A 21,662-nucleotide genomic window follows, 5' to 3' on the forward strand; every position below is an offset into this window, starting at 1 on the left:
CCCTCTGCAGAGTGTGGCAGCTGCCTGTGATGCCTGGGAAGGGGAGCTCTGAGGAGCATCTCCTCAATGCTCCTCTGCTTCCCGAGCCACACAGATCCCGCAGGCACGCAGCAGCTACGTGGCTGTGCCACGGTGGAGCAAGAGATGCAAGGCAGTGGAAAGGCCACCATAGCTATAGTTAAGCAGTTACAGCAATGCAAACACATGCGCAAAGGTGGTTTTCTCCCTGAATTTTCTTTTGAGCAGCTGGCCACTCACAGCATGGCACGGAGGGCACGCAGGTCAGCCGGGACAGGCACACACTGATACCCGATCAGCAGTTTTTGCACTCACAGCTGTGAAGGAAGTGTCTGAGACATAAAAGTTGATTCCTCGCATCCAGAGATGAAAGCTCATTATTGTCATTTCGGAGCCAGGGAGTTTGGCTAACCCGACTGTGCTCCTAGCTGGCTTCTATTCAGAGGCTGAACTGACTTTTAGTGAAGTCAAGGTAGCTAACCTGCTCACAAAGGCAAGCGCAGGCAAGCCGTTCTGATGTTCTGAAGTGAAGCTATTTATTCTTTGTATATTAACGTGAGCCCTGTGTAGCAGAGGCATCAGGAGAAAGTGCTAAGAGACCTGAATTGCCGCATTGATTTGAAATTATTTTAGTGGCTATACTCATTGGAACTCAACAGTAATACAGGAAAGGCTGAGATGTCAGAGTGCAAACAGGGGTTTTCAATTGGTGTCTGACCCCTGTGGTGATTTATTGCATAGGGGTGCCACGTACAGAAAGGCTGCTTTAAATGCATTTTCTTTATCAAGACAAGCACTAGCTGATAGGTGTTCATACACCTGAGCAATTGCAGAGTGCCCACAAAAACTGCACAAATATATGCGACCTCTTCATTGCAAATATCAGGCAAAACAGTATCAATTATATCTAACAAGCTTGAATAAGGTCTGGTATGAAAAACTGGGGGGGGGGGGAGAGAAGATCTGAAACATTTCTTTATTATTTATTCTTAGAAAACATTTGTATTGTATGCTGCAGAACAAGGAAAGTATAAAAAGACTGGAAATCTGTATCTAATAAAGTAATGCACTCACTACGTTTTGCAGCTTAGTAAAGGAAAATACTTCTTTTCTCCTGCTAGAAAAGTAATTCCCAATTTTAATCACAATTACATATTTATTATTCAACTTTTCATCAGATTTGCGGAGTTTGGTAAAACAATTAGTGATCCAGAATGACTTTTTCTGTCAAAATGGAAAGTCAGACACCGACAAAAAGAGCAGTGCTGCTGCTGCCAGTGCTGCTCGCATTCTGAGTTCCACGTATTTTCTCTCTTATTTTTTTCTTTTAGTTTTTTAATGTATTTTGCCAACAAGCGACAGTAAAATTAGCAGTGGAGTAACAAACTGGAAGAGACCAGTTTGAGAAGATGGAAAAGGAACATTTGGGCAACAGCTTGACCCGACTGAGGCGAGGCTGCACGTTGTTTCTCTCCCCCCCAACCTGCTGTTTTTCAGAGCAAGACAAGTTGAAAATAGCACGTGTGCCCAGCTGTCGTTTGAATGTGTTTTGAATATTAGGGCCCGATCTTTACCCCCGAGCTGTACCCGGTGACCCTGTTGCTCAAGCAACATTAGCAACATCACCCTGGTAGGGTTCTGTGGCAGACCTCAGCAGTCCTGTGCCGCTGCAGTTGTGCGAGCCTCACCCCAATAAAGCCACGGGGCCGAAATCTTGGGCCGAGTTCTGATCTATCCAGGTTTCACTCTCTGCGTCTGAGTTGCCACACTTCGTGCACACACTTTTTGTGCACGTGTTTGTGCACTCACTTTTCCCCGAGTTCTGCAGCTCAGGGAAAGCTGCATAATTACAGACACTAAAATACTGCTCTTCACAGTTTGTTCCCAGTGAGAAGTGCCTCTGAGCTCTGAGAATCTGAAAATAACCAGGCTGTGAAAACTGATACCCCTTTTTCCACAGAGCACCAAACTAAAATCCCCTCATTACTTTATCCTCTCTCCAACTTGATTTTAAAAGCCAGCTGGCTTTCGGTGCCCTCATACCTTGCACTGGCCCTAGGATGCACAATATCAAGCCACCCCTAAATTCCCTGTGCACCCCATGTTGTCAGCTCAGGAGTCTCGGGGAATTCTGTTCACTTTTCTTCACTGAATTGCAAGCCGACATTGAATTCTTTGTTTTGTAAAGCACCATAAGAAGCCTTGTGAAGCAAACACAGATAAGACGGGATTGTCAGTTGTGGCGTGATTGTGGAATGCATCTTCATCTGGCTTAATCTGACACAACAACCCTCTGGAGCTTCCTGGTTCCCAAATCTGGCAATACTGTGCCAGACACCACAACACAGCATCCAGGCTTAGCAGTTACTGCTCTTCAATGCATAAAGCCAGCAGCATGAGCTGTTGTAGACAAAGCTTAACTCACAGAGAAAAAAGACCATTTAACAGAACATGCCGGCAAAAATTGGTCTTGAAAAAAGCTGAAACAAGGTATTAAATCCATTAGAGCAGTGGGGACTGTAACAAAAGTGTCCACAATTGTAAGAGATTTGAACACACACAAGGTGATGTTTTGCATGTGATCTTTAATGTTTAAACAGTAACAGTGGCTATTTTAAAATTAGATTGCAAAGAGCAAACCTTTCAGTGAAGAGGCACTGCAAGAGTTGAGATGTAGAAACGTATTTCTTCCAAAAGCCAAGGACAGCAAACACCTAGCCGCTTGTGTACCTCTGCAGAAGTACACCACCGTTCAGGTTCTTTTACAAACATGTCAGTTTTAGTGTTTCGGGGAGCAAAGGATTTGCAATCAACAGCTGAACAGAAAGTAGGAAAGAGTACAGGAAAGATGGGTGGTGACGGGAGCCCTCGTGTTCTCGGGTGCAGAAGCTTGTAAAGATTTATGGCTGATATGAAAACCTCACATGAGACCAGTATGTTTTTGTGACCACAAGCCTCTCTTACAATCAGGTTGATGACTGGTAAATGTTTACCAGCCCGGGAGCTGGCAGGACAATCACATCGAATGTCCCGTGCACCACTGCTGTTCAAGGTGCTTGTGATGCAAACATTTGCTCACCAACATCACAGGTGAGGTCACCTCTGGGATTCATAGGAGGTGAATGATTTCTTTCAGAATGTCTCTTAATAGAGAAGCTCAGAGGTAGAATAGAGTAGGAGAGCACCCAACCAGTTCTTCAGGGACAGACTATAGATAGATGAGATCTGAGCTATAGCTTATTTGCTTAGTAGGGTAACTCCTGAAGTCCCGTTTTGGATTTGAATCAGACAAGCCACTGCATCCATTCCTGTTGGAATACACGAGTCAGGGCTCAGTCAAAACAGGCACAGGTCATTCTTCCTGAATTCGTACATGCCATCTTTTATGGCACCATGCTATAAGCCCTTCAAAGGTCAGTTCTGAGCTAGCTGAAGGACAGGGAAAGGGGGGAAAAAACGACGCTGCACTAAGAAACCTCCCAGGGGATTTCCCATATGGAAACTTTTGGATGAAACAGATCTACAAGACCCGAGAGGTAGTGTGGGGCAGAGGGGATGGATAACCTTAGGAGGAGGGAACACTGCAACTCATGAGGAATGCACAGCATTGCAGGTTGACCCCACTCCATCTTGTAGCAGAGTGCTCTTACACTCCTGGAATTTCCAACTCCTTAGCCTCTCTTTCTGTGCAGGAGGGTCAGTTGGCCTGAGCAGGTATGTCAGGATTTGACTCTTAGGCTTGTCAAGCTCCCCAGGATGCAAAGCCTGTTTCAGTCTCAGTTTGATACAACCCAGGCAGCTGTACTTAGTATAAAAATAGATTTAGCCATTCTATATACTCACATTCAATGCTGCCCTGTACTTAATTTTTTACTATGATTGGTGACAGGTTTCGTTATTTCAAAAGAAATGTACTAAAAACACATGAGCATTTTAGTGCTTATGAAAAAAAACCACCAGACCTTTCATCTCTGGAGACTGAAATCTTTTGCCTTCAGAATTACAGCAGGGACAACAGAAGAGACGATAGCACAGATTCATCTCAGTCACCCCAGTGATATGTCTAAACCAGCCCTGACTGCAAGCAAGCCCTGCTGGGGTTGTAACCAGATGAGGTCTAGGAAGAATCAGGTTAGTTTCCTCCTGGTTCGTCTCATCTAAAACTCACAAAGCCATAGGACAGCTGTCACATGTCACCAAGTTTTGATCACTCCTATGCTAGATGTACTTGATTTCACTACTGTTATGCAGTGACTTGGGGATGTCTGAGAAGTGCTAGGCTTGTATGCAGGCCATTTGTTATATGGATAAGATGATTTGCTTCTGTGGTTAGCAAAAGGAAGAACCTCCAAAACATTAAAACAGTCAGGATTTTACAATAACGTATACAAGAGTTTTTTAAATAGCATACAAAGTGGTCAGATTTTATAACACAAAGTTTTTAAAGTAAAAAAAAACCACACTCCACATGGACAGACATGTCAAGAGGTAGGGGTTGATCCAAGCAGATGTTTGTCATTAAATAAATGCAGACAAACCAACAAGTGAGGAACATCAACAGAAACGACAACAAAATCAGCATAGCTAATATCTGTAGCTCTCCAGGCTAGGCCTGTTCCAGTCCAAGCTAGGGAAGTCCAAGCAAAGGCTTGTGAATAAGGGTAAGTACCTGCACCTTCATTTTTTCAAGATAGTGCCCATGCATGGTCAGATAGAGTGCACATCTGTCTCAGTGGGGGCACCTGCACTTCCAGGAGCCCTCCTTTGATTCACCTCCCATTCTCTCTACAGCAGTACCTTTGTGCGAAGACAGAAGGAATGAACAGGCGAACCCACCGCTGATGGTCCTCAAAAGATCTTGCACTCATTAACGGAGAAGAGCTTCCGCCTGTTCTGCCTTTTGGCCTGATTGACGGCTGTCCGCACAGCATACTCAAACACCTGCTGCACCCCACGGTTGCTGAGGGCAGAGCACTCCAGATAGCCTTTGGCTCGTACCTCCTGGGCAAGCCGCTTCCCATCTATGGCGCTGATGCAGGAGGAACGGTAGGGCCCCACGTCCCGCTGGTCAGTCTGAGTGGCCACTACCAAAACAGGGGTGCGGGGCAGATGGCTGCGGATCTCACCAATCCATTTGTTCCTCAGGTTCAGAAAGGAATTGTGGTTTGCCACCGAGTAGCACATTAATACCACATCTGCCTGTTGGTATGAGAGGGGGCGAATGCCTTTGAAGGCGTCACTGCCAGATGTGTCCCAAAGACCTAGGCTGATCTGTACACCATCCATGAAGACATCTACTCCAGTATTTTCATACACAGTAGGTCTGTAGTCATCTGGAAAAGTCTCAGAGGTGAAACGTACCAACAGAGATGTTTTCCCCACTGCGGAGTCTCCCACTAGGACACACTTGACTGAATCCAGCATTTTATTAATGTTCAGAGCCAAGAGCACTGTCTCCACGCAGCAGGAGGGGAATGAAGAGATGCAGGAGGCTTTCTAGATAACTTCCATTTGGTGAGAAACCATCCAAGCCTCTTCTTCTCAAAACCTGATTGTGTCACTTGAGTCTAAAATCCCCTTTTCTCCCACACAGTCCTGTGGTGCTGTCAGTTTTAATTCTTCAGTGAGTCAAATGACATTTCTGGAAGAAGAAATGTAAAATGTAACGGTTATAACCCACAGAGAACAGAATATTCTTTATCAAGATAAAGATGCCTGGACACGTCTTTGGACAGCCGTGGGGAGTACCCCACATTGAGGATGCTGAACCTTGCCATTCCCTCCCAGGTGGCTGCTTCTGAAACATTCACATAAATAACCTTCTTGGCGCTCCGCTGGAGCTAACAGTCCTATCACCTCTGCCATTCTCCACTGACACCAACGACTTTTTTCCCTTCAATTGTCTAAAAAACAATAAAATCAACCTAACTTCAGTATAACTGGTACTAAACTGCTTTTAGTGAGACATTTCCTGCCTCTGACTTTCACCAAGACTGGCAGAATCCTGAATCCCTCTTAACTGATCGGTTCAGATTCCCTTTAATATGCACCCATGCTCTCTAAAGGTAGTCAAAAAAGAAACACCTTCGCTAGCCAATTTGGCTATTTAAGCAATCCTATAATGAGCAGAAATACAGAATCACTTGTGACAATGAGGAAGCAAGGACTTAAGGTGTGAATCAAGATGAACCTTAACAGATTTCAAAAGCAATGAAGGATCCACAGCAAAAATATCTAAAAGTTCAACGTATTTTTTACAAATCACTTTCAACAAGCAAGAAGCACAAACGAAAGAAAGCAGTGCTTGCCCCGTTAAACCATTTCCTTGGAAAGGGATACAGCTCCCCTGACATTTACTCTGTTGTAAAACTGAACTGAGAGTACCTCTTCAGAGTAAGTAATTACTTTTGAGCTCTTGCCAGCATTCAGTCAATTTTTCCTATTTTGAAAGCGTTTTCCTCTTCCCCACTAGCCATGCGCAAGATTCAGTGCTCGTACAGGGCGACAAACAAGACGCTACGAAAAATCACTCACTGCAAACTGAGGGGAAACTAGTTCTGCTCAACAGCAGTAATATTAAAAAGTATCAGGCATAACTTCAAAATGTCCTGTGTGTTACACAGATAATGCATTTCTGTTTCCATACATGAAGAGGGAAGTAACAGCTTAAGATTTTTTCATTTGCACAGAAATGAGTAATGACCACAAAAGCATATACTCTACGTTACCATTATACTCTCCAGTTTCACTGCCCTAACCCCACCCCACCCCTCACCCACATTTCTAACACGCTCAAAGCTTTGGCTTACTCTACAAAGGGGAAAACAAAGGAAAAGTGCTGGATGAGCTTAGAGAGAACATTTTACAGGCACTGACAATTGCTACTGCCAACTCCCCTGCTTTTCTTCCGTAGTGCAGCACCCTACCTCCTCTCATGCTGCCAGCACACCTGTTCCTCTCCCAGTGTATTGGCCAAAAGATGTGTCAGCAGCTTGGGCAGAGCACGAAGTTTTATAGAGGCAGCACCAAGCCTGCAGGGCAGTCCTCATGCGTACTTGAGTTACCGGTATCTAGAGGAGTCATTGCAACAGACAGCGCTTCCTGGTCTGCCAGTGCAACCATGCTCTCGCCATCTCAGCTTGCTTCTAGGAAGCGGGATGAAGGCTGATGCCGCTTCAGGGCATTCCTGGCTGCTGGGAAACAAGCTGCTTCATGAAGTTAAGTTTTGGTGGCAGCCATTGGAAATTTGCTTACAAAACTTCAGTGGGTCTAACTCCACAGTCTCACTTTCCCCATTCCACAGACAAGCTCTCAGCAGAATTAAACAAGACATTTAAAAACTACGTCTATGAAAAATTCGAAAAGTATATGCAGAATACACAGTCCAATTACTTAAATGCATAATCATGTTTCCTTCAGGGTATTCTACTTCAAAATTGTGTCAGCAGTATAGTTTGAGAACACCACAATTCACCACAAGCCAGTAGCATATGATTCAGGCAAGGCTGCATGCTCCCAGGGGAAGTCAGCATATAGAATCATAGAATCATACAACAGCTAGGGTTGGAAAGGACCTGAAGATCATCAGATTCCAACCCCCTGTCATGGGCAGGGACACACTGGACCATGTCACCCAAGGCTCTGTCCAACCTGGCCTTGAACACTGCCAGGGATGGAGCATTTACCACTTCTCTGGGCAACCCATTCCAGTGCCTCACCACCCTCACAGTAAATAACTTCTTCCTTATATCTAACCTGAACTTCCCCTGTTCAAGTTTAAACCCATCACCCCTCGTCCTGTCGCTACAGTCCCTGATGAAGAGTTCCTCTCCTGCATCCTTTCAGAAAAAATGTTTCTTTAGTGCAAGTAGTCCTTAAAACCTTCAGGCCCATTATTTTATGCGTATTTGAATGTAAGGGGAAAAAAGGATGTTCAAAGCATGTTTTTTGCTGTTTCATAAATGCCAGAACAGAGAAAGACAGATAAAAGGATTGTTCTGGTACATGGCTTGTTGATTGCCAGGTCTGATTACGCTGGCTGCTTTGAAAGAAAGTATACAAATGATTAGAGCCTGAAAAAGATACTAAGGACTAATGTACACGGCTAGCCTACACACAAATAACAAAAGATGAAATATTCACCACAACAGTGCAAAACTGTTTTCACAGCAAATTATATTGTTCTACAATCTATTGATGAATAAAAATGTACACGTATATAACAAGTTCCATATTCTGATCCTGGGGACAGCCCGCTGTCAGTGGCCCTGATCCTGCTTTTGTTCACAGTCATTTGGAGTTCATGTGCTTGTGTATATAGTTGGGACTACATATGTGCATACTGAAGGTATCTTTTTAATTATGCACATAGCTTGTGCTTGACACAGCCTCAGGTTAAAAGCAGTATTAGTGTATTAAAACAATTGCACAAGCTCACCCTAAATTGATGGAAAACTCTTCAGATCAAACATCAGCAGAAAACAATGTCCTTTAAAAGACAGGCCAGTACTGGGCCCTTCTGCACTCCAGTATATAACCACCTGTGTAAATACTTGCAAAAGCTTTGGTTTTTTCTTGCATGTTACTGACTATGGCCTTGGTCTGCACAAAATCTTCCAATCACAGGTGGTTGAGTCTAGGCTGCTGATGGATTATTTCTTTTTTTTCCCCAACAATTTAGTTTTCCAAATTTCACTGACTTATCAAGTCCATTTTAAATCTGGAATTCCAGATATAAACCTGTATCTTCTTTTACACTACTTTGGTTTATGCTTTCATCACTTGTAACAATAGAAGATTTTATTTTAATAATAAAATGAGAGCTTTTAAAATATTATAAAAATATATGTTTAATTCTGATGTAGTCATTCTGAGTAGTGACCTTTAATAAACTTTGAGATTAACCTCAAAGAAAACTCTTGCACAGTTTTTTCAACTGTATTATACTATCTAGGCAACTAATGCAACTTTTTTGTTTTGCTTTCCTATTTTTGTTCCCTCTGTCTTTGGAATACAGAACCATGGCACTGGTGTGTGGTCACAGAGCCCTCAGACTTCACTGATGACATGCACACAAGAAGCCATACAAGAGCTGCTCTCTGGTCACTGCTTGTCCTGCTCCTCAGCAATCTCATGCAAGTAATTTACTCACACTTGATCATGGCTGAATATGATATGGAGAAGGTGAATTGTACTATCAGCCTGTAATATGACAGGATGGGAAGAGGATCACAGCAGCACCAAGCTCTTTGTAGGTGGAGGATTCACACGAATATATATCCCATGAAAAGATAATCTCATATTTGTTGAAACAATTCTACCAACAAACGAAAGCAAGGACTTTTATGAGAAGCAGGGAGTTTATAAACTGAACCAAATGTGATTTTAATTCTCCTGCATCTACTATAAGATCATTGTGAGCATGTCCTGCATCTTTTTAGATGAGGCAGTCACAAAATTCTTCAGAGAGTTAAAGCAATTAACATGCTAACCTTTATTGCCGTTATCCGGTCTCTACCACAATTAGATCTCAGTGCAGTTCCTGCTGATATCAGGATAAGAGCAGGCTAATTTTTCAGTTTGAGCACTGGGTATACTAGCTGTTGAAGAGACCTGACATTGTGAGGAAGTAAAAATATTTATAAAACAAAAAAAAAAGCTGAAAAACTCTGAAGAGACTTCCACCTGCCATGCGATGTTCAAATGCAGGTATTCTCTTTGCCTGCCTACATTATTCCTGCAAATCTCACTTCATGCAGAAGGGGGTCTGCAAAACTGCCTACAATTCCCCTCTATTATGTTGATTCTAATTTTGCTGCTCCTTCTAATTGCAATGCAGGTACCTAAAAACTCTCCTTGCATACCTTAGAGGCTTTCAAGGAAAGGAAAGTTATAGAGTACCTTCACCAACCAGAAAGAACAGTGTGCAGCTTTACACCTCCACTTCTGTGGGTGCAGTGGGCACTGCAGGGCAAGGACAGCGCCTCAGAAAACTCCTGCAAAGCAGAATGACAGAGAGAAGAGAGGAGGAAGGCTGGCAGGAAATCAAGACAGGGCAGAAATGCCGTTCCCTGGTTAGGGCATCACTCAGAAGATGCAGTAGGGAGACAACTGGCCCCTGTGACAGAGACACCGCATCTGCTGTGGATCCAGTCTGGATGCTCAGATAGATGACCAAGTTGCCAAGGTCATGCTACCTTGTTTTCAGCTCTGTGCATGCGTTGGACTTGCTCCATTCAAATACAAACCTCCAGACTGCTGCACAGGCCTTTGCTGCCACAGCACAGGGCTACTAAAAACTAATACATCAGCTGCAGACGGTCTGGAGACTGCAGCTGGTCTGCAAGCAAATGGCCCCATACCGTGAAGTTTCCCGTCATGCATTAAGCTGATGCTTTGACATTTGCTTTAGCTGCCTCCCTGTTTTTAAACTCATTTTGAGACAATTTTGATCTATAGCAGACAGTGGCCCTGTCTTGCCAGTTTAGTGAACAGCCTCCCATCGCCTCAGACAGGGTCAGAGTTTCAGTCCATAGTGGCATTCAGTGGTGGTGCCACTGCCATGAAGACCTACTCACAGACTGTGCCTTTGCAAGGTGCTGCATCTTTGCCCCAAACTACTCCAACCAAAGAATCTGTGTTCAACTCCTCTTTACAAGCAAGTGTATTTATACTGATGGATTACTGGCTAGACTATCTCTCAATCTGTTTTGATATTCCAAAGAATTGAGAGGATGCCTAGAATCTTGGATGAAAGCTTTTATACAGCTATTTTATCCTCAAGTACAATCATACCTGCAATGCCTTTCTAAAGTTAGAGGAGCAAGCAACGTATAGTGAACCCGTATTTTCAAAGCCAGGATGTCTTGTCGTCTCAAAAACAATCTTCTTCCAGCATTTAAAAAATATTGCAGACATAACAATTTAGATATTTTTCTTTCACTCCTTTATTCACAAAACTGGAATTCTGTTCCAGTTTTCAAATTTCAGTGCTTTGTTTTTTTAAAAAAATATAAACCTTTTTTTTAATATATATAATTTCTAATTTATGAAATCTAAAGAAAACGGACAACCACTTTCTTAGGACCCTTTGCTAAAAATCACTTCTAGATCAACACAACACCTGAAAATTTAAACCTCAGTTTCTTTTTTTTTGGAATTTTTAACAACTGAAACTAAAGAAAAGGATTTATGAAGAAATATTCAGTCATCCCAACAACTTTATTAATAGCAAGGGACTGCAAGTCATTAGATTTAAAAGAAACTCCCTCGTGTAAGACTGGGGAACCTTCTATAAAATCGCGACAAATACAGACCAAAGTTATTTACAAGATTAAATAAGAGGTGAAGTCTTAATAAAAGGACAACAGCTTTCCATATGGGAAAATGTACATATTTACACACGCGCTTACACACTGCACATACATATAGAACTGCATAATGAGGTATCTTATATTAAAAAATAATTGTTCATTACTTTAGTAATAGTACCTATAATTAATATATATATATAAGAAATGGATAATGCATGTCTAAAAATCTATTCAATTTACTATAGTCACTGGGACAAATTATTCAACTCTCATTTTAATTACCCAATTAGACCAAAGAAATATTTATTTTATCTCAGGAGCCCTTTAACTGTGATAATTACACCTTGATTCAGCTACTTAGAAAATACACACGAAGACAAATGATTGCAACCACTCAAAAAATTAACAAAAAGCCCGTAAGACTCTCATGTATTAATCCAAGTTCTGAAATTCAATAGAAGTCAAGCAGATCTGGCAGTACTAAATGCCTGCTCCAAAATTCAAGGCATGAGTCTGAAGTAATTTTTTTCCACACATTTATGGCATGATGTGGCAAGTTACAGACTATGTGGTATTCATGGCATTACGCAGCATGCAGTAGTGACCCATTTTCAGTATAAGTGTTCCATCCTCTCCAAATTAAAATATGGGTAGATGGAGCACAGGAAAGTAACCCCTTCACAGAGAACCACCAGTTCATGTGCCATTTTCAGTCTCATCCAATGTCTTCCAAAGTCAGCAGAAATGGAGCACGTTGTGCCCAAAGCATGGCACATGCCCTTGCGTTTACCGAGTGTTTCTCTTCCTAAGAAAATGGGTATGTCACCCTCTTTTCCCACCTTTCCCTATGATTATTTTTCTCCTCTGCTCTTAAAGAGAAAAGAAATTCTTCTTGAGCCTCACCACAGATACAGTCGTACATGGAGCAGCTGGTGTGCAAATGTCACACGTGTGTTCGTTCAAGCACAGAAGTTCACCAACCATCTGTCCGTCTGCATTCCCTCATAGTCTGTTTTTGTACACACACACATACATATATATGTGTGTGTGTATATATATGTATTCACCACTGACATAGAATTGCTTTTGGGTCCAGATGGGGATACAGATACCCTTGCAGATGAACATGGATAAAGTGCTATGCATCAACTATAGCATTATCACACATACCTATGAAAAGCTACTCTATCAGAATGGACTCAAATCAAATTTCCATTCAAGTCGAACTGTGGTGTAGTCAAACTGAAGGACTGATTATATAAAATGCATGATATTTGAGTAATTTACTTCAATGAGACTACTGTGTGTATAGAATTACTCACATGTGGAAAAGTTTGCAGCTTTGGGCCTCAAACCACTTCAAATTTTTCATGCCACATCCTTTTTTAACACAGTTCACCTTTCTTAAAGTTTAAGACGAATCAAAAAGGTACAACTTATTTTTGTGAATTTTTTTACAAGTTTAACTCTTCAAAATTTCCCCAGTTTGTTTTTGGTTTTTCTACTGACAAAATGTGAAGTACTCTTTTATTTACAACCTTCAACAATAATTGTGTTTTATTTCCAGAAAGCCTAGCCCTTTCCTTATTTCTACTTTTAGCCTGGGGGCATTTTTTACCATCTACAGATACAAGCATTATCACCATGAAGTATCCATTTCCCTTTCGTACGCAACCAATAGGTTTTAGTTTTAAATAATCATTTGTCATTTCTTGCAGAATGATGCATCATTTGCTAGACTGATTTCATAGAAGAGTATATGCATGCATACAAATACAAAAAAAATGTTGGAAATAAAGCAGTGTATATTTAAAAATGTAACCATTTCAATAATGCATCTATACATCCATGTACAAAAATATGACATCCATATGTGCATGCATGTGTGTTTATATGTCTATATATACATATATTGACATGTATATATATACACACATTGATATTCATCCATTTGAAAAGACTACGTGACAGATTGCTGTACGAAACAGATGCATATTCAAGGCAAGATATTTTACCATCATTTGAAAACCTGCATACATATTTTCCATGAAAGAATGGAAGCATTATTGAAATGACCATGTTCGTTACATTACGCTGTTTCTAATATAGGTACACATTTGCACACACATGAGCAGAAATGACTGCTGTGATAAATCTGGATTTGCAATAACCTAGGTTTGTAACTAATAGACAATAGTCATACACTTACACATAGATTACATGGTCATACATTGTAAACAATTAGATTTTTACTGTGCATGCAGCCATTAAATTTTCTAGACACATCTTTACGTTACAATTATTTGTTGTTAAGGAGATGCATGGATTTATATCAAATCATGCAGATATGTAACATGGCAAAATGTTAGATCTAACAGCCTGGCAACTCCATGTATGTACTTGCATTTGCAGGCAGAAAGGCTTCCTCACTTTCAGAGCCCGTGTTAAGCCCACTGCAGCGGTGAGGCCAGGCTCCTGCATGTTTTGACTCTAACCTGGAGGGGACAGTACTCCTTTCCCTTGTTTGCACTGTACCTGATCTTCTCGACTGGGTCTTTTAAACACTAACAAGTAATCAATATTAACATTATAGCTAGAAACTAATATATGAATGATACAGGTGATTTAACACCCTCCTTAATGTTAGAAAGTATTTTAAAAATGTCCTACCATTTCCCCACAGCCCTCCATGTGATCCCTCACCAGATCTCCAAGGTTACTTTCAGAGGTCTATTCAGGTTTAACTTTGATCTGATTTTGTAAAATGCCTGCCACAAAATAAGGAGACTCTCAAGCCCAGATCTTTTGCCCCTAACCTCAGGGGAGGAGCAGGAGGTTCTCCATGTTCATTAAATTATATATCTGCATAAGTTTGATTTCATTGGGAGAGAAAGGTGAAGGAGGAAAATCTTAGTTAGAACTGAATTAGCCAATTTGATGGAAGATTATTTTTTGCACATTTTGTGATAAGAATAAAATGTGTTGAATGCATAGGTGTTTTGAGCAGCAAACAACGATTCTTCAGTTGATCAAACAATTCACAATAATGACTCCTTGCTAAAACATATTGGGGTTTTTTATTTGGGAAGAACACATATTTACTGCATATCACTTCGGTTTTACTCTGATGAATGTTAAATTTCTTGAGTCAATGAGCAAAGCTAGTGAAGTAAGCAACAATTCGGTTGGTTATGTATTTTAAACCACTGAGAAACTGGCTGACAATTTTAGCTTTTCCCCTTAGAACTGGCAGCAACAAAAAGCTTTTTCTTGTTTCTGTATATATAAGACTGTTTACATTTTTTGGTGTAGATTTCAGGCATAGGAAACTGCCATCATTTCAATTTAAACCAAAAAATATTGTGTGTGCACGCATGTACATGAAAATAGTAAAAATTTGGAGGGTTTGCTTGGAAATAATTTCAATCACTTCACAGGTAGAAGGTGCGATACAAAACATGCGATTATCATGACTTTGCCTGCATTTGTTGACTTAAAGTCTCTATCCTTTTGCTTTGTTTTATAAATTAAAAAAGGAATTGCCTTCCACAACCTATCCCACAACTCGGCATTCATGCTCTGTACCCACACAAGGAGAAGTGTTAATACGTATTTACAGGACAGAGAGGAAAATAATTCTCACTATGTAGCCTCCCTAGAATCCCTTAATTGTAGTAAATTGAACTAAACACAATAAATGGGCATGCATACTTGCTTACATTAAATTGCCTACATCCCATGCAGAGTTATCATTAAAGCTCAATTTCAAACAAACATGACATCAAGATTTGGTTTTTTTCCCCTGTATTTAGCCCAAATTATACCTGGTAGTTCATATTTTACTTTGATCTGTATCTTACACCAACCTTATGCCATAGCAGAATATATATTTCAGGGCCTGTTTTCCTTTACTTCAATTACAGTACAACCTTAATCTCTTGTCACTTTCGTATAAAACATAGAATACTGTGGACAGCACTGGGTTGTATGGAATAGGCTAAGAAGAGAAAAGCCTCTGCTCTTTGCCACCAAAAGTAATACATAAATCCTTCTCATTCTTCAGCTCAATATTTTGAGAAGCCATTTGAGATACTTAAAGCTGACATTTATTTGGCTTTCAGTTGGTTTAGAGATCATGCAAATCCCCACACTATGGTAAATCTGAATGCAGAGTTTCTGGTTTTCAGTGGGAAGCATAGAAAGTTTTCCTTGATTTTCTTGATTTTTACATATTTTGCATGAAAATGATCACACATATGGAAAGAGAGATATTTTCAGAGAGCTACATTTGAACATTATGAGAACATTTCCTATGCTTTATTTTTGAATCCTGGTGGACTTGATTCAAACTCAAAGATATTTTACCCAATGGCTTTTCATCTAGAATTAAAACTCCACTGAAAGATAAATGAATTTTAAAACCTGCATTTTAATTTATGGAAATAAAGGAATTTACATGAGGGATTTTCAAGGCAGATGTTTTGTAATACATTTTTGTAATGAGAAAAACACAAGCACACAGATGATGAGAGGAAGTTAATAGATAATTCAGTATGTCATTAATTCAATAACTTTGAACCTTAAAAACTTTACCAGTTCTTACACACAGACATTTAATGAAAAAAGAAAATAAAGGCAAGCTACAAGCTGTGTCCACTGGCATGGCAATCAGCAAAAGAAAAGAGTGGTTTTCTTGTGAGAGTGAGAGGTTTTGTATTCTCTCAATGACCATATGCACAGGAGACAACCAAAACAGATCCCATCCCAAACTATGTAGGGGTGTTGGTCTCACACTTTTATATTAGGACAGCCAGTCTCATAGTTTGACATAAACCAGGATAACCTTCAAAAAAACCTTACTGTTATTCATAAGGAAGAGGTTGTCACTCGTAAGGAAGAGGAAGCAGCAAATGGTACAACAACCTCACATGGGGCAAGTGTCAGTTACTGAGACTGGTACGCCATGCTCACAGTTGTGTGTGACAAGCGGCATCGTGCATGGTACATAACCACAGCCCTCCACACCAGCTCCTGCCAGGAGAAGTACTTGTTCCCTTCCCAGCACATTCTCCGTCTTTTGTATGCAATAGGTCACCGCTGCCCCCCGCTGGGGAACCCCCCAAACCATAGCAGAATCCTCATGTGGTTTCCAGCGGGTTCATACATTTCATCAGGTAGAGACAACCATGTCAAGTTCAGTGCCACCCTCATCCCTTAGGAATTTACACTTCTCTTTGGCTTCTGTAACCAAAGACCAAACTCAATTCCTTGTGCAAAAGAAATACTATGCAGACACAGCAGCAAGTGATTGGGCAGGGTGGGAAAGATCAAGGAATCTTTAACAAATGCCAGGCACAGCCACACAGCCACAAGCAGGACCAGGCACAAGCAAATACTCCTGCAGCCTCTCTGTGAGGAGCACACACTTGTGGTCAGTGTTCAGACTGAGTTCCCAGCTGTTCTCCAGCTGCCATGCCGGCAGTGATGGTGATCCTCCAGCACAGCCTCCAGCAAGAGCATGACTGCTGGCACTACTGCTCCCTGCTACTCTGGCAGCTGCCCATCTGAGATCTGATACACCAAGGTTTCGTACCCATGACTGCCAGTGCTCATGCTCACTGCTGCATTACAGAGGTTTTGCTTGCTACAAAAGTCTCCCCTTCTACTGCAGACCAATGCTTTTGGTGGATTAGGAAGCTTTTCCCATTCTTCACTGATGTAAAAAATCAAGCACAACTAAATTGTGCTAAGCACATATGAAACTGTATTGGTTTTGGGAAGAAGAGCTAATGGTTGGTTGCAGCCTACAAATTTTGTTGTTACATCACTTCATTGTATCTGTGTGATCCTGACCAGTATTTTAAAGCTGCACTACTTAAACAGTGGGCTTGAGACAGCTGCAGCCAGCTTCCTTTCTTAATTACTATGTTGGGGTCATCCCAAGACATTTTTCAGCTGTAAGCTGTGCTCATGGCATGGAAACGTTTGAAAACTGCTGATTTAATAAAACCACACTCCACCGGCCAAAAAGTGAGAACCTCATTTGGAAATGATGTTAAGCTGCATAGTATGATGCCAAGAATGTCAAGTTTCATAGTTATGTCTCTTATTTCTTTTCAAACCATTATCAAAAGCATTATTAGAAAATCTGCAGTTTTTCACTGTATGATCAATGCCAAATCAAATTAAACACTTAAATAGTGCATTCAATAACATTCAACTGTTACTTAATGAAAACTATAAAATAACAGCACCAGCATTTTATAAAGAAAAAGGGGTTGGTGTGTTTGCTTTAGAGAGAAGAGGTATTTTTCTTTGACAGTCCTTTTCATTTAAAACTCCTCAGCCAGCTGTGCTATGCGTCTAGAGCTGCACGGCAAGGGCGAAAGGAGAAACAGCAGAATTTCATCACCTTGCCTGGGTGTCCTCCCAGTTAGTTATCAGAAAGAGTCACCAAGAAAAGCTTCTCAGGAGCTGCAGCTGGTGCAGACCTGCTGCTCTCTAAGACAGGCCAGTAGCACAGCCTGCAAGACCGCCACCACAATTTCTGCTCATTTCCTGTGTGCTCTGGGTATACTGCAAAGCTTCCACCGACATCTTTAAAGATTTATATGACTGCCCCTTGCTGTACAACAGATTTCCTCCCTGATATCACTGTCACAGGCAGCTGTTACCAGCTGATGTGACTTCAGCATCAGTCTCTTGGTTGCTGGGTTTATGAAGAAGAGAAAGCGCTCTCATTTCATTCCCAAATTCACACTCCCAATGGAGCAACTGAGCCAGAATCTATTAAACTTCTACATATAAACATTTTATTAAGAAAGCTGGTCACCGGGCTGGAAGTAACTTTCTGGAAATGTAGTTCCAACTTTGTGGTTTTACTATGATGCGTGTAGATATAGGGACTGTCCTCTGATATAAGCAATCACGTGAGGCTCGATGCTCTTCTGACATGAGACCATCTCACACTGCTTTGGCAGAGTAAAATTCCCTTGAAGTGGGATTAAATGGCAGGAATATACAGACACTTTGTCCTGCTGATGGACTGTGAATTTATGTCTTGCTATACATGACAAGCCCATTTCTTACATGTTAATTCTTTGCTCTGGAACTTAGTAAGTACAGATTACTTACAAAACTGCAGATTCACCATAAATACAAAACTATTATTTTTCCTGCTTTGCAACACCTAATCTAGTGAATAGAAAACTCGGTATTGCACCCCATTAAGGCCTACTCTCTCAACTGAGCAGGAAACAAGCACACGTGGGGTTTTTCTATCCTGCAGCTGCTGCCGAAGTCTCAAACATGGTATTCACATCAAGTCTGTACCCACTTTCTCTGGTAAACTCGACTTCTCTTATATGACTACATCATCAGATCTCTCTCTGAAAAATTAGATTAAACCCCGTTCTAAAGTTAAGTAAGTACATGTGCATGGAACATCTGTAAACACCCACTGGTCTAAATGGTGGGTTTGGGAAACATTAAATAGCAAGCAGCACACTGCAATGCACAATCCTGCCTTATTCTGACAGCAGCACCAGATGGGCATGTACACCAAAAAAATGCTGGCAGATGTGCCTGCTAATAACTAAATCTCATTTATCCTACCTTTTTCCTCTGCAAGTATCTTCTTCAGGGTAAATCCTGGGTTAGAGCTAGCCTCTTCCAGATGCCACAGCCACACTATTGCTCCATCCACAGGTGAAAACACGGCTGAAAGGAGAAATTACAAAATCTTAAAGCTACATTCAGATTTTTTTGTGGGGACTGCATCAGAGCGATGGCTCCTGCCCCTGTGTGCTTCCTCCTCATTCACCTTTTAGATTACCTACCTCTCACTGGCAACGTTACAAGACGTTCTACCACCACTAAAGCATCATAATATGCAGGTTTTGGAAGAAAATCTGGAAAAGGGTGTGTGCATGTGTGCACAGATACGCACACATCTGTGCATGCGTGCACAGATACATACTGCTCTCCAAGGGATTCCACACCAACAGCATGCCATGGATGGCTCAGAATGCAGAGAAGAAGCCGTGGGGTGACATGAAAGCAAAGAGTTACAGCCGCGGCCATTTAGACAGCAAACAAAACCCTTCCATCTTAGAAGGTGATAGACACACCTGTTAGAGTCAGCAGGGCCGCGCAGCTGCTAGAACCAGAGCCAGAGCCAGATATGCTGGTAAATTAAAAATACCTTCAATCTCACTTCAGCCCTTAAGAACCTAAATTTCACCTTTCTCAAATTCCCACAATAAAGTCTTCAACCAAATTTGCTTGGGGACATTTAAGATGAAGCAAAGCAGTTATAGCTGTGATGTGCTTCACAAATGGGGAAGAAAGCATCCTTTGAGGTGTTGCAGGTTTACACATACTTATCTCATGGGTTCGTAATTCATACAACAGCAAAAGGGGTCAGAATCAGATCACCATCTTTAAAGTAATTCTCATCTTCTCTCTTTTTTTCTTACATTAGTTAACATGGAAAATACTAGCATGGCACAGCCCATCACACCCCTCTTTCTACTTTTATACAAGGCCTTTTTACACTCAAGTGGAAACAAACTCTGGAACGTATTGTATGAGACGTAGGCAGGATTTGACCACCATTTAGCAGGTTATCACAATACTGAGTAATTAAAAAATGGTATTAAAATTAAAACTGATTATGTGAATCAATTTCACAAACTTATTAGTAAAGCTACAGATACTGAATTTGATTAAGAACATCAATTCACATTAAGGCTTTTAGGAAGAAAAAAAGAAAATGCAAAGAACTCACCATATGCAGGAAGCTGAAAGCGGCTGTTGGAAATAAACGTTACGGAAATCAGCTCTTCTAGACGAGATGGGGGAAGAAAAAAAAGAAGAGTGGTGTTCTGTGCTCTTGGCTGTTTCGGATGGACTTCTTTTCCAGCAGATTAGAACAATTATGTTGTTGAGAGGGAAAACAAAACCTCCAGAGGTGACCAGAGACCACTACACATCCAGGCCAAACTAGTCCTGTCGAATGGGTCTAGCTCATCCGGACGCAGCAGTGACAGCAGACCCAAATGTAGTGTGACGAGAAATAGCAGAGTAGTTTAGGGTAAGTCAGCTTCCGGGTGACAGCTCCTCAGCTCTGCTGTGTGGGTTTTGTTGTGGGTTGGCATATGAGTGTATGTGTCTTTCTCTCTGGTGGCTGTGGGAGCAGATGTAAAAACCTTGAAGATGGAGGAGGAGGGCAAAACCTCCAGGCTGCAGAAAGCTTTAGCTTTGCACTCTGCTGCTCCTATAGTTGCCTCCTCTCTGCTGCAGTGCCTAACAGCATAGCACAGCCCATGCTGTGCTATCCTATACATGCCAGGAGAAAAGGAGTGGATCAACAACTGCCCGGCAGTGCTATGTGCAATTCACACTCCAGTAGCATGAATGAGATGGGATATTCTCATGCAAGATGGAATATGGCCTGATTAAAAAAACATATTTAGTTGGCCTTGTGCAAAACTCAAGGCAGGCACTTTTGAGATGTTTCAACACTGGTTTATAGGGCTTTGTCGTAATTCAGTGAGGATTCTCCAGTAACATTGTTTAGGATTGACCAGGATCATTTCACTAGCACACTTGTCCTCTCTTCCATCAGCATAAAGACTCTCAGCAGGAGAAACCACCACAGGTATGGAGATTGCTTCCTTTCCCAGCACAGACAACTGGAGCTGGCCAGACCCTCATCACTTCCAGCTTTCCATCACAACACCGAAAGCAAAGCTCTGATGACAGGATTTCAAGTGCCAGGTCTATGGTCTGTGCTCCAGGAGCTGGGAGCACAAGAGGTTGTCCTTTTTGGATGATCAGGTAATTGGACTGCAGGAAGGGCATTCCTGTCGCATACTCCTGAAGCAACCCAAGACTGCTGGCACAGCAGGAGATCTGCCCCAGAGCTGAACATGAGGGGCCCCGATGACGAGCACAGAGGGCTGTCTGTTGCTCAGTCAGAGGCATCAGTGGTGGGTTTCCCAGCAGCCTTGAAACCAGTTTGGGAGGCAGAGAAGTGGAACCCAAGTCCTTTTCAGAATATATTTTGGGCTCAGTGAAGCTATTTCACCATTTTTAGACCACCTCTAGCCATGAAGCAGTAGGAACAGGCTGCCTGATCCATATCTAAAGCCATGCATTTTGTGTTCCTTGCAGGATGGGAGCTCTTTGAAGACAGCTAGCGAATTTGTCCACATCAACATTATGACAGTACAATGCATTCCAAGAAAAAGTCATATTGCTTCCAAAAATGATTAAAAATCAACAGAATAAATTACAAGATAAAGCAAAAAGGAAACAAAAAGACGACTT

At 41.5% G+C, this 21,662-nt stretch overlaps 1 protein-coding gene across 2 annotated transcripts; it reads right to left on the reverse strand.

Annotated features, from left to right (window-relative positions):
- Positions 1–2,583: 2,583 nt before the first annotated feature.
- On the reverse strand, positions 2,584–20,575 carry RHOH (ras homolog family member H). 2 transcript variants are annotated; one of them, XM_065698578.1, is made up of 3 exons: positions 20,119–20,575; positions 18,945–19,049; positions 2,584–5,659 (listed from the first exon to the last, which is right to left on the reverse strand). In XM_065698578.1, the coding sequence occupies exon 3, from the start codon at positions 5,440–5,442 to the stop codon at positions 4,867–4,869; it is 576 nt and encodes a 191-aa protein (XP_065554650.1). In that variant the 5' UTR covers positions 5,443–5,659; positions 18,945–19,049; positions 20,119–20,575; the 3' UTR covers positions 2,584–4,866. The 2 variants fall into 2 exon arrangements, with proteins under 2 accessions (XP_065554650.1, XP_065554660.1); XM_065698588.1 differs by lacking the exons at positions 18,945–19,049; positions 20,119–20,575 and adding an exon at positions 6,945–7,258.
- Positions 20,576–21,662: the final 1,087 nt, after the last annotated feature.

The sequence above is a fragment of the Lathamus discolor genome, chromosome 1 (genome assembly GCF_037157495.1).
Source record: "Lathamus discolor isolate bLatDis1 chromosome 1, bLatDis1.hap1, whole genome shotgun sequence".
NCBI lineage: Eukaryota > Metazoa > Chordata > Aves > Psittaciformes > Psittacidae > Lathamus > Lathamus discolor.